This window comes from Macaca fascicularis, chromosome 19, assembly GCF_037993035.2.
Source record: "Macaca fascicularis isolate 582-1 chromosome 19, T2T-MFA8v1.1".
NCBI classification, from domain to species: Eukaryota; Metazoa; Chordata; class Mammalia; order Primates; family Cercopithecidae; genus Macaca; species Macaca fascicularis.
The window spans coordinates 58,284,206-58,300,191 of NC_088393.1; the positions used below are offsets into that span (position 1 = coordinate 58,284,206).

The 15,986-nt window shown below is 56.6% G+C and overlaps 2 protein-coding genes across 8 annotated transcripts in view; both read left to right on the forward strand.

The window, feature by feature from the left end:
* The first annotated feature begins 1,582 nt into the window (after positions 1 to 1,582).
* On the forward strand, positions 1,583 to 8,722 carry NR1H2 (nuclear receptor subfamily 1 group H member 2). 4 transcript variants are annotated; one of them, XM_005590004.4, is made up of 10 exons: positions 1,583 to 1,702; positions 1,845 to 1,952; positions 2,719 to 2,780; positions 2,866 to 3,003; positions 3,294 to 3,584; positions 3,668 to 3,945; positions 4,151 to 4,330; positions 4,919 to 5,018; positions 7,699 to 7,907; positions 8,180 to 8,722. In XM_005590004.4, exons 3-10 carry the CDS (start codon positions 2,738 to 2,740, stop codon positions 8,324 to 8,326), a joined length of 1,386 nt encoding a protein of 461 aa, XP_005590061.1. In that variant the 5' UTR covers positions 1,583 to 1,702; positions 1,845 to 1,952; positions 2,719 to 2,737; the 3' UTR covers positions 8,327 to 8,722. The 4 variants fall into 4 exon arrangements, with proteins under 4 accessions (XP_005590061.1, XP_015296848.1, XP_005590062.1 ...); XM_015441362.4 differs by having other exon boundaries at positions 2,916 to 3,003; XM_005590005.4 differs by lacking the exon at positions 3,294 to 3,584.
* A 1,361-nt stretch (positions 8,723 to 10,083) lies between these two features.
* The window catches only part of LOC102124147 (DNA polymerase delta catalytic subunit), a 43,365-nt gene continuing 37,462 nt past the window's right edge, over positions 10,084 to 15,986 (forward strand). For all 4 annotated transcript variants that reach the window (XR_012427894.1, XM_045380335.3, XM_045380334.2 and 1 more), the window contains exon 1: positions 10,084 to 10,138. The gene's annotated coding sequence lies outside the window, so the exon portion shown is untranslated. The remainder of the gene's footprint in view (positions 10,139 to 15,986) is intronic.

Below are 15,986 nucleotides of genomic sequence, written 5' to 3' on the forward strand. Positions count from 1 at the left end.
GTGGCACGATCTCGGCTCACTGCCAGCTCCGCCTCCCGGGTTCACGCCATTCTCCTGCCTCAGCCTCCCGGGACTACAGGCACTCGCGACCACGCCCGGCTAATTTTTTTTTTCCAACAGAGACGGGGTTTCACCGTGTTAGCCAGGATGGTCTCAATCTCCTGACCTTGTGATCCACCCGCCTCGGCCTCCCAAAGTGCTGGGATTACAGGTGTGAGCCACCGCGCCCGGCCAATTTTATTTTTGAGACTGAGTTTCGCTCTTGTTGCCCAGGCTGGAGTGCAGTGGCGCAATCTCGGCTCACCGCAACCTCCACCTCCACCTCCCGGTTCAAGCGATGCTCCTGCCTCAGCCTCTCCCGAGTAGCTGGGATTACAGGCGCTCGCCACCACGCCCGGCTAATTTTGTATTTTTAGTAGAGACGGGGTTTTTCTATGTTGGTCAGGCTGGTCTCAAACTCCCAACCTCAGGTGATCCGCCCACCTCGGCCTCCCAAAGTGCTGGGATTACAGGCGTTTGAGCCACTGTGCCCGGTCTGAGACTGAGCTTTTTTAATTCTTCCAATCACCAAGTTATTGAAACCATTTTTGCAAAAATTTTAACAATGAGAAAATTCTGACATCTCAAATCTGGCCGGGCACAGCGGCTCACGCCTGTAATCCCAACACTTTGGGAGACCGAGGCAGGTGGATCACCTGAGGTCAGGAGTTCAATACCAGCCTGGCAAACATGGTGAAACCCCATCTCTACTAAAAATAGAAAAATCAGCCGGCCGTGGTGGCGGGCGCCTGTAATCCCAGCTACAAGTGAGACTGAGGCAGGAGAATCGCTTGAACCCAGGAGGCGGAGATTGCAGTTAGCTGACATTGCGGCATTGCACTCCAGCCTGGGCAACAGAGCGAGACTCCATCTCAAAAAAAAAAAAAAAAAAGTAAAAATAAGCCGGGTGCCGTGGCTCACGCCTGTAATCCCAGCACTCTGGGGAACCGAGGCGGGTGGATTCGAGGTCAGGAGTTCGAAACCGGCCTCGCCAACGTGGTGAAACCCCGTCTCTACTAAAAATACAAGAAAACGAGCCGGGCGTGGTGGTACATGCCTGTAATCCCAGCTACTTGGGAGGCTGAGGCACGAGAATCTCTTGAACCCAGGAGGCGGAGGCTGCAGTGAGCTGAGATTGCACCATTGCATTCCAGCCTGGGGTGACAGAGTGAGACCTCTCCAAATAAATAAATAAGAATAAAATAAAACCAACAAGCAGCAGGAGTCCAAAATCAGAAAACAAAGCGCAAACGTGCCTTAAATCAGTCATGTGCGACAAGCAGCTATAGTTAGGGTTTGGCCGCTGGCTCAGAGAAGCGCATCAGTGAGCTAAAGCCACAAAGCGCGGGGCTGGAGGTTTGGCTCCCAGTTTCCCCTCTAATCCAAGAAGCGAGGAAATGGGTTCGGAACTCTTCTGCCAAGTCCCAGTAGATCTACCCGGTAAACTTCCGGTGTTTCCAACTTCCGTGCGGGGCAGCAGCTTCGGCTGGTCCTAAGCGGGCCGGAAGTTCGTCAACATTCACGCTCCGCCTCTTTTCCGGACGTGACGCAAGGGCGGGGTTGCCGGAAGAAGTGGCGAAGTTACTTTTGAGGGTATTCGAGTAGCGGCGGTGTGTCAGGGGCTAAAGAGGAGGACGAAGAGAAACGGAGCAAGGGGACCCAGGCAGGTGCACCCGAGAGTGGGGAGATGCGGGAGGAGCCCCGAACCCGGGGCTTCTCGGCGCTCCCCGCTTACTCCGCTCAGCCCCCCTCTCTCCTTCCATTTCCTCCCCTCCGTAACTCGCGCCTCCCGCGGCTGTTTCCAGGGCAACAGGAGTAGTTCACTCCGCGAGAGGCCGTCCACGAGACCCCCGCGCGCAGCCATGAGCCCCGCCCCCCGCTGGTGCTCGGAGAGGGGCGGGACCTGGAGCGAGGTGCGGGGGCGGAGCATGAATGAAGGAGGTGGGGGCGGGGCATAATGGGAGGCGATGGGGCGGGACCTGGAAGCGCGGTGCGGGGGCGGGGCATGAAGGGAGGAGGCGGGGCTGGGGGCGGGGCATGATGGGAGGAGATGTGGCGGGGCCTAGAGCGAGGTTGTAGGGGTGCAGCGGGAAGGGAGGAGGCGGGGTGGGGGCGGGGCATGATGGGAGGAGATGGGGCGGGACCTGGAGCGAGGTTTTAGGGATGAGGCTTGGAGGGAGGGATGCGTATGGGGTGGGGCAAGGTGTTGGGAGGCCCATGATGGGGGGCTGTAGGGGCTGAACCTGGAAGGTTGAAGGCGGAGCATAATAGAAGGAGGTGGGGTCAGAATGAGAAATTGGGATGCTTGGGGGAGAAGTGAGGCGGTCTTATGAAGAGGAGGTTGGGGGGAAACTACATGGGATGGAGACCGTGAAGGCAGAGCATGATTAAAGGAGAATGGGCCCTACCTAGAAAGAGCAGGTGGATTGGACCTGAGGGGGCGGGGCCTAGAGCAGGGGCGGGGCTTAAGACCAAGCTGAAGGCTGGGCTGGAACAGAAGGGGGCGGGTCCTGTTAGAAGGATGGGGAGGGTTTGTAGGCCGGCAGGAACCAGGGTTGTGGCTGAGAGTAGGGTCTCTGGAGAGATGGAAGTAAAAGTGGAAACCCGGTCAGGACCTGTAACTGACCTAACCCAACCCTTCTTAGCCCCACAAGGCTCTCAATCCCCTGTATTTTACAGGCTGCTCCGTGACCCCACCATGTCCTCTCCCACCACGAGTTCCCTGGATACCCCCCTGCTTGGTGAGTGACTCTCTTCCCCACTCAACCCTTATCACACACTAGCAGAAGCTCACTATTACCCCTCCCGGATTCCACCCTCTTCCAGGAAATGGCCCCCCTCAGCCTGGCGCCCCTTCTTCTTCACCCACTGTAAAGGAGGAGGGTCCAGAGCCGTGGCCCGGGGGTCCGGACCCTGATGTCCCAGGCACTGATGAGGCCGGCTCAGCCTGCAGCGTGGACTGGGGTGAGACAGGGCCCAGAGACAGGGCTCTGGAGTTGACATGGGGGCTTGGGGAGGGGTTTAGGAAGGGAAAAAGAAATGGAGATGGGAATGGGAGGCCCCTGATCTTTGCTTTTTGTTCTCGCTTTCTCCTTGATACATACATCTTTCTAAATTGCAATATCCCTGAATGTGAGCAGCACCTCCTCTCTCTCCATCCTCTGGCGCTTTGCCTGGGGATCTCCTGTGGCCACATCATTCTGGTTCCTGTTTCTCCCTGTGGCTCACTCATGGCCTCTGCCTACCCATCCCAGTCATCCCAGATCCTGAAGAGGAGCCAGAGCGCAAGCGAAAGAAGGGCCCAGCCCCGAAGATGCTGGGCCACGAGCTTTGCCGCGTCTGCGGGGACAAGGCCTCCGGCTTCCACTACAATGTGCTTAGCTGCGAAGGCTGCAAGGGCTTCTTCCGGCGCAGTGTGGTCCGTGGCGGGGCCCGGCGCTATGCCTGCCGGGGCGGTGGAACCTGCCAGATGGACGCTTTCATGCGGCGCAAGTGCCAGCAGTGCCGGCTGCGCAAGTGCAAGGAGGCAGGGATGAGGGAGCAGTGTGAGTGCAGTGGGAGGGGGCGGTGCCGGCCTGGCCCATTGGCCCAGCCCTGGGGTTCTGCTGAGGCCTGCATCCCCCTACAGGCGTCCTCTCTGAAGAACAGATCCGGAAGAAGAAGATTCGGAAGCAGCAGCAGCAGCAGTCACAGTCACAGTCGCAGTCGCCTGCGGGGCCGCAGGGCAGCAGCAGCTCAGCCTCTGGGCCTGGGGCATCCCCTGGTGGATCTGAGGCAGGCAGCCAGGGCTCCGGGGAAGGCGAGGGTGTCCAGTTAACAGCGGCTCAAGAACTAATGATCCAGCAGTTGGTGGCGGCCCAGCTGCAGTGCAACAAACGCTCCTTCTCCGACCAGCCCAAAGTCACGGTACTGCCCCCTCCACAACCTTGAGTGTGATGGTCCCAGTCGGGTAGAGCCAGCTGGGCCATTGCCCAGGGTGTGGAAGAATGAGGCTCCAGAGGGCAGGGGCTTTGGGAGGAGGGTCCCCCAGGGTGCAGGCTTGGCCTCAAGGTGGCCGCCCCAACTTACGCTCACAAAGACCTGGGAGTGACCCTGGTCTCCTGTGTCCCAGCCCTGGCCCCTGGGCGCAGACCCCCAGTCCCGAGATGCCCGCCAGCAGCGCTTCGCCCACTTCACGGAGCTGGCCATCATCTCAGTCCAGGAGATTGTGGACTTTGCCAAGCAAGTGCCTGGTTTCCTGCAGCTGGGCCGGGAGGACCAGATCGCCCTCCTGAAAGCGTCCACCATCGAGGTAATGGTCCGTCTGCCCACAAGAAACCCCAGAGATAGCTCCAGGACAGATGCTGGGAGCAGAGTTTAAGCAAGACCAGTCCTTGCTCTTGTAGGATGACATTCCATGGCAAATAGAGTCTTCTATGAGCCAAGAAGAAAAAGAAAAAAGGGTCTGAAGCTGAGAAAATTGAGGATCAGGCCAGAGAGGCTATTTTAGAGAAAAGTTGCCAAAAAGGCTTTTCAGAGGAGTTAGCGTTTGAATCAAAGTAGGGATAACATACAAGTATTGAGCGCCTACTGTATGCTAGGCTCTATACCAAGTGTTGGCATATGGCAAAGAACAAAGCAGATCAAACCCCCTGTTCCTATACCTTGTGCCCACCTGGGGAAGGAGTATCCTAAGGAGAGGGGGATGCAACATGTGCAAAAGCCCAAAATGAAGAAGGAGCTTGGGCTGTCTCACGTGATGGCTGCACACTGGTGTGGCTGAGAGAACGGGGGACGAGGGATATTCCTGGTGAGATTAGAACCCCATTTGGGCCAGCAGGGGAGGGACTAGCAGCCGAAGGGTCACAGGGCTTGAGCCCCCTCCCACTGCCACCCTCAGATCATGCTGTTGGAGACAGCCAGGCGCTACAACCACGAGACAGAGTGTATCACCTTCCTGAAGGACTTCACCTATAGTAAGGACGACTTCCACCGTGCAGGTAGGGCCCAGGGGAGGCTTTGGGGAGGCTTGGCCCCCCTGCTAGCTGGAAGACCTGGGGCCAATTCATCCCTGTCAGAGTCTGTTTCTTTATCTCCAAAGCCAGGGTGAGGGTTGAGCCAAGGTGAGAGCAAGACAGAGTGTGTATGTCATGCGTGGTGGTGTGTGCCTGTCGGCCCAGCTACTCAGGAGGCTGGGGAGGGAAGATTGCTTGAGGCTACAGTGAGCTGTGATTGTGCCACAGCACTCCAGCCTAGCGACAGAAGAGACCGTGTCTCTATTTTTTTCAAAAAAAGCATGTATTGGCCGAGCACGGTGACTCACGCCTGTAATCCCAGCACTTTGGGAGGCTGAGGTGGGCGGATCATGAGGTCAGGAGGTCGAGACCATCCTGGCTAACACAGTGAAACCCTGTCTCTACTAAAAATACAAAAAATTAGCCAGGCGTGGGGGCGGACACCTGTAGTCCCAGCTACTCGGGAAGCTGAGGCAAGAGAATGGCTTGAACCCAGGAGGCGGAGGTTGCAGTGAGCCGAGATCGCGCCACTGTACTCTAGCCTGGGCAACAGAGCGAGACCCCGTCTCAAAAAAAAAAAAGCATGTATTGAGTGCCGACTCTGTACAGTGGGTTGCAGTGGAAGTTGAGACAGAAGGGCCCTGTTACCATATCAGGCGTCTTGGTGGGCACTAGGGAAAGCATCCCCCCACCCCAAAACCTGGTCTCACCCAAGGGAGGCAGCCTGGAGCTCAGTCCATTGTGAAGTGGGCAGCCTTCCCTACTGTCCAGGAGCACTGCTTCCTGCCCTCCGAGAGCGCTACCTGGGTGTGTCGCCTGGGCGGGTGGGCTTCTGGAAGAAGGCCTGGGCAGTGAGAGGCACTGCCTAGGAAGAGGGTGGGAGGCACGTTGCTAGTGCTGCAGAGCATACACCGGGGCCTCGATTCCTCATCGTCCCGTAATCTGTGTGGGACCTCTCTGCATTTCCCGACATCTGTCTGAGTCCCACCCTCTCCCCTTCCTTTTACCCTGGCCCTTTCACCACCCAAGACGGTCCCAGTAACCCTTTTAGTATGAGCTTAGCAGGGCAGGGCTTCGTGGAAGCGTTTCTGGCAGGGGGATCGGCGATTGCAAAGGCCCTGAGGTCAGGGAGAGCCGGTGGTTTGGAGGAACTACAGGGAGGCCCAGGCAGCTGGAGCACAAGGAGACGGGGTGGAGAGGTCGGGAATCCCACCCTACCCCTTCCCAGCCCCTCCTCTGGCACCACCCTGGAACACTGCCAGAGTCCCCTTGAGGGGCCCCTGCCTCCACCCCCGCCTGATGGAGCTGCTCACAGGGCAGGCAGAAGGGTCCTGTCAGCACTTGAGGCCGCCCACATCCCTCCTCCGCTCAGAACCCTCCACAGCTCCCGTCTCACTGGGAGAAGAGCTGGAGTTCTCTCTGTGGCCCACAAAGCCCTTTAGGACCTGGCCTCGCTTACTCTCTGTCCTCAGCTTCCACCCTCTCCCCCTCCTCCAGTCACTCTGGCCTCTTACTGGCACCCACCTGCCATGCTGTACTTGGGAGTTTCCTTTGCCCAGAACTAGGGGGACCAACTGGTCCTAGTTTGCCCAGGACCTTCCCAGTTTTAACACTGAAAGTCCCATGGCCTGGGTAGCCCCTGTCCCAAGTCCTGGGAACAGCAGACAGTTGGTCACCCTCACAATCCCTCACCTCCTTGGGGTTGGTCACTGCTCCAGCGTCACCCACGGCATGGCCTTCCCTGCCCGCCTTGTGTAAAATAGAACCGTGGCTCAGCAGGGCCCTTTGCCCTTCTCTGCACTGCCTGATTCCATAGAACTCACAGCCTTCTGACTGGCTGGGCCTCTTCCTAATGTGTTTGTCTATGACCTGTTCCCTAGGCCCTCAATGTAAGTGCTGGGGCCTGGCACATGGCAGGTACTCGGTGATGTTCGATGAATGAACGAACAAATCAGTCGTGGGAATGAGTTTGGGCTTTACCTGAGCGGTGGAAGCCAGCGCAGGGACCAACACGATGGTTTTTTTTTGTTTTTTTTTTTTGAGACGGAGTCTCGCTCTGTCGCCCAGGCTGGAGTGCAGTGGCCGGATCTCAGCTCACTGCAAGCTCCGCCTCCCGGGTTTATGCCATTCTCCTGCCTCAGCCTCCCAAGTAGCTGGGACTACGGGCGCCCGCCACTCGCCCGGCTAGTTTTTTGTATTTTTTAGTAGAGACGGGGTTTCACCGTGTTCGCCAGGATGGTCTCGATCTTCGGACCTCGTGATCCGCCCATCTCGGCCTCCCAAAGTGCTGGGATTACAGGCTTGAGCCACCGCGCCCGGCCAACACGATGGTTTTAAAAGCTTCCCTTTGCCTTCGTGAAGGGGACAAGGATAGGACCTGGGGAAGCTGCAACCACCACCAGGTGGGAAGGGAGGCTGGTGACAGGATAGTAGAAAATACTGAGGAAACATGCACCCTCATTATTCATTCCCTCACTGGGCGGGATGTGTGGCACACCTGCTACGTGCCAGCACTCTCATGGGCACGGGGCACAGGTGGACAGAAATGACAACGCTGTGATTACTGCTGTGTTCCCGGCCCCAGTGACTGTGGGTGGCGCCAGGGGCGAGGCTGTGGGGCCCGGTTTCAGGCTGAGGGAGTCACTGGCTGCCTCCCGCCCCGCAGGCCTGCAGGTGGAGTTCATCAACCCCATCTTTGAGTTCTCGCGGGCCATGCGGCGGCTGGGCCTGGACGACGCTGAGTACGCCCTGCTCATCGCCATCAACATCTTCTCGGCCGACCGGCCCAACGTACAGGAGCCGGGCCGCGTGGAGGCGCTGCAGCAGCCCTACGTGGAGGCGCTGCTGTCCTACACGCGCATCAAGAGGCCACAGGTAGGGCCCCGCAGCGCCTCTGCGCAGAGCCAACTACGTCCCGCGGCCCACTTGGTCCATCCAGGCTGGGCTCTGCCTGGCTGCCGCCCCCTCCGGCAGTCTTTCCTCAGGCCCCACCCTGCTGGACTATGAGCCAGGTCTAGTCCAAGCACAGGGGCGGGCCCCACGCTGGCTCCCACGCCTGACCGGGGATGGTCCCTCCTTTCTGTTGGGGTGGGCCGCCCAGAGCCTGGCCGGGCAGGAACTCAGTGCCCACCTGCCTCCTCCCTCAGGACCAGCTGCGCTTCCCGCGCATGCTCATGAAGCTGGTGAGCCTGCGCACGCTGAGCTCCGTGCACTCGGAGCAGGTCTTCGCCCTGCGGCTACAGGACAAGAAGCTACCGCCTCTGCTGTCGGAGATCTGGGACGTCCACGAGTGAGGGGCCGGCCACCCAGCCCCACAGCCTTGCCTGACCACCCTCCAGCAGATAGACGCCGGCACCCCTTTCTCCTCCTCGGGTGGAAGGGGCCCTGGGCTGAGCCTGTAGACCTCCCAGCCCTCAGCCCTTGGGATGAGCCCCAGTCCGGGTCCAGGAGGCTCCCTCCCTGCCCACCAAGTCTTCCAGAAGGGGTGAAAGGGTTACAGGTCCCGACCGCTGACCCTTCCCGGCTGCCCTCCCTCCCCAGCTTACACCTCAAGCCCAGCACGCAGTGCACCTTGAACAGAGGGAGGGGAGGACCCATGGCTCTCCCCATAGGCGGGGAGACCAGGGGCCTTCCTCTTCCTCTGCTCCTTTTATTTAATAAAAACTAAAAACAAAAACAGGAAAATAAAATTATGAATACAATCCAGCCCAGAGCTGGAGTGCAAGATGGAGAGGGCGTGGGCTTCTAGGGACCTCAGTGACACCGGGTCCCTGAACCTGATTGAGCATGTGGGACGGGGCCTCCCCAGGCTGGTGGGAGGGGTGGCACATAGGGTCCCAGTGCTGGGTGGTGTGTCGCCTGCTGTGAAAGTTCAGAACAGGGGCCTGACAGCCTCAGGGTCACCTCCCTGGGCAAGGTGAATGAGAACTCGCCTTTGAAGGATAAACAGGACTTAAGTGGATGAGGGGAACTGGACTTTCGTCTCAATAACGAGTGTTTTCTGAGGCCTCCTGTGGGCCAGGCACTGGGTTGACCATTCTAGAGATGGAGACATTCACCCAGCAAATGTTTCCGGAGCATTTACTAGTCAGGCACAATTCTAGGCACTGGAAACATCCGTGAACAAGATAACCACCCTCCTACCAAGACTCGGGATAGGGACTTTAATGAGGGTGGCACTGTGGTGGGGCTAGAGGAAGTCAGGCAAGGTGTCACAACAGAGGCAATCGCTGGGACCTAAAACAAGAGCCCAGGGGCTGGGCCTCCAAGTTGAGGGAACAGCACGTGCAAAGTTTGAAAGGTGAGGGACACTGCGAGTTCGGAGTGAGCAAGCGACGAAGTTCCTCCAATTCCTCTTGCCCGTGTGCCAGCCCTAAAGGAGCTGAATGAGCAATTCTAATCTAGGGCAAAAGGGGGGGTTGCACGGAGGGATGCAACTTAAAGGTACATTTATTTGGGGCAGGGGACAGCGGAAGTGAGAGTAGTTAAAAACGATCACCTTATCCCAAGAGTAGTGTACCGGGCGCCCCACACGTGTCCCCATCATGCGTTGTTGAGTCTAGTTTATATGTGGGGAAACTGAGGCCAGGATGGAGAACAGATCAAGCCAGGACTCCACCACTTATCGGCCAGCCTCTGCGGGGATCTCGGGCGTCAGGTCACCGGCTGGCTGGTGGGCAGCGACGGGGCAGGGCTCCCTACGCGGCCCCAGGCGAGAAGCCGGCGGGGGACGCGGAGGATGCGCGCGCAACACCCGAGGGTGGAAGGAGAGAGAACACAGCCGCGGCGCGCACAGACTGCGCGAGGTCGTGAACGCTGCTGCACGGAGGGGCGTGGCTTCTGGCCGACACGTCATGGGGAGGCGGAGTTAAGGGAATTTTTCAGCAAGGGGGCGAGGCCACTTTGCAAGCTGAGGGAGGGGGCGGGGCCTGCCTTGCAGTCGAACGAGCGGGGCGTGCTCCTTCGCCTGGTTGGGCGTGGCCTCGCCCGCACTTGGGCAGGCGGGGGCGTGGCCCGTCTCCGCGCCCCGCGGCTCTGGGCTTGCGCGCGCGGGAGTCAGGGGTCACGGCGGCGTAGGCTGTGGCGGGAAACGCTGTTTGAAGCGGGTGAGTAGAGGGGAAAAGGGGAGTTCGGGGCACTGGGCCTGGTAGGGAACGGGGCTTGACCAGCCAGGCACATAGACCTAAGAGAGGGTTGCGAGGGCACCCTTTGGCCCGGGGGCGCGCAGGAGGGGGCAGCGGCCAGGGGTTTCCTGCGGGAGGGCGCGGGGACGCACAGGAAAAGGCCGGGGTGGGGTTGGAGTTCCTCGGCGGGCAGGGGGCGCATGCGCCGGGCACCGTGGGGCAGGAAGTGGCCCGGGAGAAGCGGGGGCACTGGGTGGTGCACGTGCTGGCTTGGTGTCATCCTGGATTCACTGGGTGTTTGAGTGCTCTGTGCCAGGCACTATTCTGGAAGCAAGAACAAGTCAGAGAAGTCCCTGCCTTGGGAAGACAGATGGTAGACAAGTGATGAGTTTTAATAGTAGCACCAGTAAAGCCCTGCTCTGGGGCTGTGAGATGCTCTCAGAAGGGAACTAACGCAGGGTAACATGGTAGTAATGATCGAGGAGCTTGCTGCTTTAGCTGGAGTGGTCCAGAATCGGCCGCTCTGGGACCCTCAAGTGCAAAGGCTCTGAGGTGGAAGGAGCTCGGCGTATTTGTAGCAGGAGCCGAGAGGACAAGAGTAATACAGATGAAGTCGGAGTCATGATGGGGAACTAGATCCTATAGGGCCTTGTAAACCTTGGTATGGAATTTTTCCTTTATTCTAGGTTCAGCGGGGAGCCGTGGGAGGGTTTGAGCGTGGAAACAACATGATTCGCCCCGTGTTTTGAAAAACTCACTGACCACTGAATGGAAATTGGATTGTAGCAGGAATAAGAACGGAAGGAGGGAGATCTGTTAGGACGGAGAGAGTCCAGCAGGCAGAGGGAATCAGGCTCAGATTACCTTTGTGGGTGGAGCCACGGGGACTGGCTGATGGACTGGGCGTGGGAGCCAGGGGAAGAGTCCAGGATGACTCTTGGGTTTGAGGTTTGAGCAGCAGTCTGGATGGGGAAGGCTAAGGGAGAGAAGCAGGTTGGGGTTGCCGCTCTGAAGGCAGAGATTAGTGGGGGAGTGAGTAGGCAGGGTTTAGAGAGGAACTAGGAGTGGGCAGGGCGATGTCAGTGCCTCGCCTCAGCCCTTCCACTCAAGGAACTTGTTGCCGCTCTCTCTCCTTTTTTTTTTTTTTTTTATTTTGATTCGGAGTCTCGCTCTGTAGCCCAGGCTGGAGTACAGTGGCCGGATCTCAGCACACTGCAAGCTCCGCCTCCCGGGTTTATGCCATTCTCCTGCCTCAGCCTCCCGAGTAGCTGGGAGTACAGGCACCCGCCACCTCGCCCGGCTAGTTTTTTGTATTTTTTAGTAGAGACGGGGTTTCACCAGGTTAGCCAGATGGTCTCGATCTTCTGACCTCGTGATCCGCCCGTCTTGGCCTCCCAAAGTGCTGGAATTACAGGCTTGAGCCACCGTGCCTGGCCCTTTTTTTTTTTTTTTTTTTTTTTTTAGACAGAGTCTTGCTCTGTCACCCAGGCTGGAATGCAGTGGTGCGAACTCAGCTCATTGCAACCTCCTCCTCCCGGGTTCAAGCGATTCTCGTGCCTCAGCCCCCTGAATAGCTGGGATTACGGGCGCCTGCTGCCCCACCCCGCTCATTTTTTGTATTTTTAGTAGAGATGAGGTTTCGCCATGTTGGCTAGGCTGGTCTCGAACTCCTGACCTCAGGTGATCCACTCACGCCGGCCTCCCAAAGTGCTGGGATTACAGGCATGAGCCACCGCACCCGGCCGCCTCTCCTCCTTCCTGCACTTCCCCCCACAGGTCTCTCTTCCCCCTAGAGAGGTTCCTTCCCTCCTCTGAAATGCTCTTCCCTCTCTTACGGGTTTCTGACAGCTGCTCTTTGGACAGGCCCTCTGCTGAGCACTGGGGAGCCAATGATCATCCAGTTTGGTTGGGGAAGGACAGGAGATCTCAGTCCAGAGTGTGCTGAGCTATGGTGGAGCAGTGATAGTCTTTGGGAGCCAGGAGAAGAACCTGTGTGCTCAGGGAAGACTCACCAGAGTGGTTGATACTCACAGCGAGTTTCAACTCACATGTCTTTTTTTTTTGGTTTTTGAGACAGAGTCTTGCTTTGTCACCCAGGCTGGAGTGCAGTGGCGCGATCTCGGCTCACTATAACCTCCACCTCCCAGGTTCAAGTGATGCTCATGCCTCATTCTCCCGAGTAGCTGAGATTACAGGTGCACGCCACCACGCCCAGCTAATTTTCGTATTTTTAGTAGAGACAGAGTTTTGCCATGTTGCCCAGGCCAGTCTCGAATCCCTGACGTCAAGTGATCCGCCCACTTCAGGCTCCCAAAGTGCTGGGATTACAAGCGTGAGCTCCGCACCTGGCCTAAACTCACGTGTCTTGAAGTAACCGGACACTGTGCAGAGTGATGCCGGAGTTCCCGACTTGGGCAAGACGCTGACTCCTTTTCTCGAGGAGCTCACAGGCTGAAAGGATCCCAGCTCTGCATGCACACATGCAATAGTGGAAGTGGCACAAGACGTTGTGGGGACCCTGAAGAGCAGCTGGTCAGCTTGGAGGAGCTAAGCCTGAGCTGAGTCTCCGGATGCAGTGGAGTTTCATGCAGTGAACGCTGCCTAAGGCTTCTTGGGGGCTCAGCCCTATGCTGGGTGATGCTAAGGTCCCAGAGGAGAGTCAGTCCTTGCTCTGCCATCCAGAGGTCCCTGGCTGGTAAGGGAGGAAGACATATACCCAGGTAGTCCAGAGGCAGCAGTCACAGAGGCCTAGGGGAAGGACAAGACCAAAAGCGTGGAGGTGAGCCTGGGCAACATAGCAAGACCCTGTCTCTACAAAAAATACAAAAACTAGGCCAGGCGCGGTGGCTCGCGCCTGTAATCCCAGCACTTTGGGAGGCCGAGGCGGGCAGATCGTGAGGTCAGGAGATATCGAGACCATCCTGGCTAACACGGTGAAACCTGGTCTCTACTAAAAGTACAAAAAATTAGCCAGACGTGGTGGCAGGCGCCTGTAGTCCCACTTACTCCGGAGGCTGAGGCAGGAGAATGGTGTGAACCCGGGAGGCAGAGCTGGCAGTGAGCCGAGATCACGCCACTGCACTCTAGCCTGGGTGAACAGAGCAAGACTCTGTCTAAAAAAAAAAAAAAAGACTCCGTATCAAAAAATATATATATATACAAAAACTAGCCTGGTGTGGTGGCACATGCCTGTGGTCCCAGCTGGCCAGGAGGCTGAGGTGGGAGGATTGCTTGAGCCCTGGAGTTCAAGGCTGCTGTGAGATGTGATCATGCCACTGCACTTTAGGCTGGGCAATACAGTGAGATCTTGTCTCAAAATAAAAAAGTGAAGGTGTTTTCTGGTGGAGCAAAAATGAATAGTTGCCTTTGCAATTATTTAATCATTCCCTCAGCCGATGTGTGTGAGCCAGGACGCAGTGGTGAACAAGCAAACAAATCCACCTTCAAAGTTGTCTCCCAGGGGAGGTCACCACTGTATCTCCCCTGGCACAGGCCTGGCACACAGATTTAGCGGTGGGGCTCTGGAGCCAGCCTGCCTGAGTTTGAACCCTGGCCGTGCCCCACTGGGCTAGCTGTGCCATCTTGGGCAGGTAGCTTCACATCTCTGGACCTCAGTTCCAGCCTTTGTAAAATGAGGTCGTAGCAGCACCTACCTCAGAGGGTTTTGTGAGGATTCTTTGAGTTCCTTTATTCTTTTATCGTTCAAAAAATGTTTTCTAAGCACCCCCCCATTCCTGGAGCACAGGATACAGCAGGAAACAAAAGATGATGCCCCTGCTGTCCTGGAGCCCCCGTTCTATTAGCAGGACTCACTGGACACAAGATAACTAACCAGGCCAGGCGTGGTGGCTCACGCCTGTTATCCCAGCACTTTGGGAGGCCGAGGCAGACGGATCACTTGAGGTGAGGAGTTTGAGACCAGCCTGGCAAACATGGTGAAACCCAGTCTGTACTAAAAATACAAAACTAGCTGGACATGGTGGTGGGTGCTTATAATCCCAGCTACCTGCGAGACTGAGGCAGGAGAATCACTTGAGTCCAGGAGGCGGAGGTTGCAGTGAGCCGAGATTGCGCCACTGCACTCCAGCCTGGCAACAGAGCGAGACTCCGTCTCAAAAACAGAACAAAACAAAACAAAAAACTGTGAGATTGGAGGCCGGGTGCAGTGGCTCACACCTGTAATCACAGCACTTTGGGAGGCTGAGTGGGAGATCATTTGATCCCAGGAGTTTGAGACCAATCTGGCCAACATAGTGAAATCCCGTCTCTACAAAAGTTAAAACATTAGCAAGGCATGGCGGCTGGTGCATGCCTCTGGTTGCAGTTACTTGGGAGGCTGAAGTGGATGGATCATTTGAGCCTAGGAGATCAAAGCTGCAGTGAGCCATGTACGTGCCGCTGCACTCCAGCCTGGGCAACAGAGCAAGATCCTGTTCCCCCGCAAAAAAAACGAAATAAAGCTGTGAGATTGGGCGAGATTGGATTAGGTCATTGAGGAAATGAGTGTCTCACTCATTGAGAAAACCGGTGTCTGGCCTGCAGTGAGCGCGTGGTGTCATTTGACTGCTGAATCTCTGTTAAGTGCTTGCTACTGAAGGGCTGTGAGACGTGCAGAGGACAACGTTTGCCATCCTGTGCCAGGGCTGATGAGAGGGGACACAGGGGCCTTTCCTTCCTAATGCTGCTCTGCCTCCACCGTGTACTAACAAGAGTCCAGGTTTTGCCCCTGCTGACACCGTCCCTCTCACCGCACCCCTGTAGCCACAGCCAACTGACCAAGGGCAGCCAGTCGGCTCCTTCCTTCCTCCTCCAGCTCCGGCAATGACTCTGGGCTCCCACAAGCCCCTGCGCTTCGTCTGTCCCACGCGGGTCTCTCCCCGCAGGTCATCACTCCCTGTCTCTCCGGCTACTTGCACAACTGGAGCCAGAGCTACTAACTACACTTGCTTCTTCCTATAAGTCACACATGTACGCGGCTGTCACTCAAAGAGCGCAAACGCAGAGTCAGCTGAAGTCCTCCTCACACGAAACCTCCTGCACACACTCACGGCTGCACCACTCGCAAACGGTGGAAGCACCCCTAATGTCCATCCACCGATGAACGGATACTGCAAACGTGTCCTCGCCATACAGCGGAAAAGTACTCAGCAAAAAAGCAACGCAGCACCGATGACAGGCCGCCACACACGTGAACGATGAACACATTCAGAGAAAGCAGCCAGACACAAGAGGCCACGTATTCCAAGATCCCGTTTATAGGAAATGCCCAGAATAGGCAGATCCATGGAGACAGAAAGTAAGATGAGTGGCTGCCAGGGGTGGGGGCAGATGAGCTGAATGCGGGGAGAGAGCTAAAGGATGTAGGCTTTTTGGGGTGATGAAAGAGTTCTAAAATTGACTGTGGTGATGGTTGCCTAACTCTGAACATACTAAATACCATTGAACTATATATGCTTTAAATGGATGAATTGTATAGTATGTGAATTATAGCTCAATAAAGCAGTTAGCAAATGAAGTCTTCTTCTACCCTGTCCCCCAGGAAACCAGTTTCTTAGCTGTCCTTGTAGAATGATGCATTAAAAGCAAATAGATTTATACATATGTTCTGCATTAAAATAAAAAAGATTTCTACATATTCCCTGCATTAAAAACAAAAAGATTTATACATACTCTTCTGTCCACCTTGTAAAATTGTTACTATTTTCATTTTATATATTTCCCCCTTAATATTTTGAAAAGTCTCAAACCTGCAGAGAAGGTACATATTGAGTACAGTGAACAGCCATGCCCTTTGCCTTGATTTACTGGCTGTTGGCATGATACCTCATTT

Excerpts from the sequence above, each read along its gene's own strand:
- NR1H2 (XM_015441361.3), top strand. The coding sequence starts at position 2,159 with ATGATGGGAGGAGATGGGGCGGGACCTGGAGCGAG. Across the intron at positions 2,781-2,865 it reads CCTGGATACCCCCCTGCTTG|GAAATGGCCCCCCTCAGCCT; the intron begins GTGAGTGACTCT and ends ACCCTCTTCCAG. Across the intron at positions 5,019-7,698 it reads GGACGACTTCCACCGTGCAG|GCCTGCAGGTGGAGTTCATC; the intron begins GTAGGGCCCAGG and ends CCCGCCCCGCAG.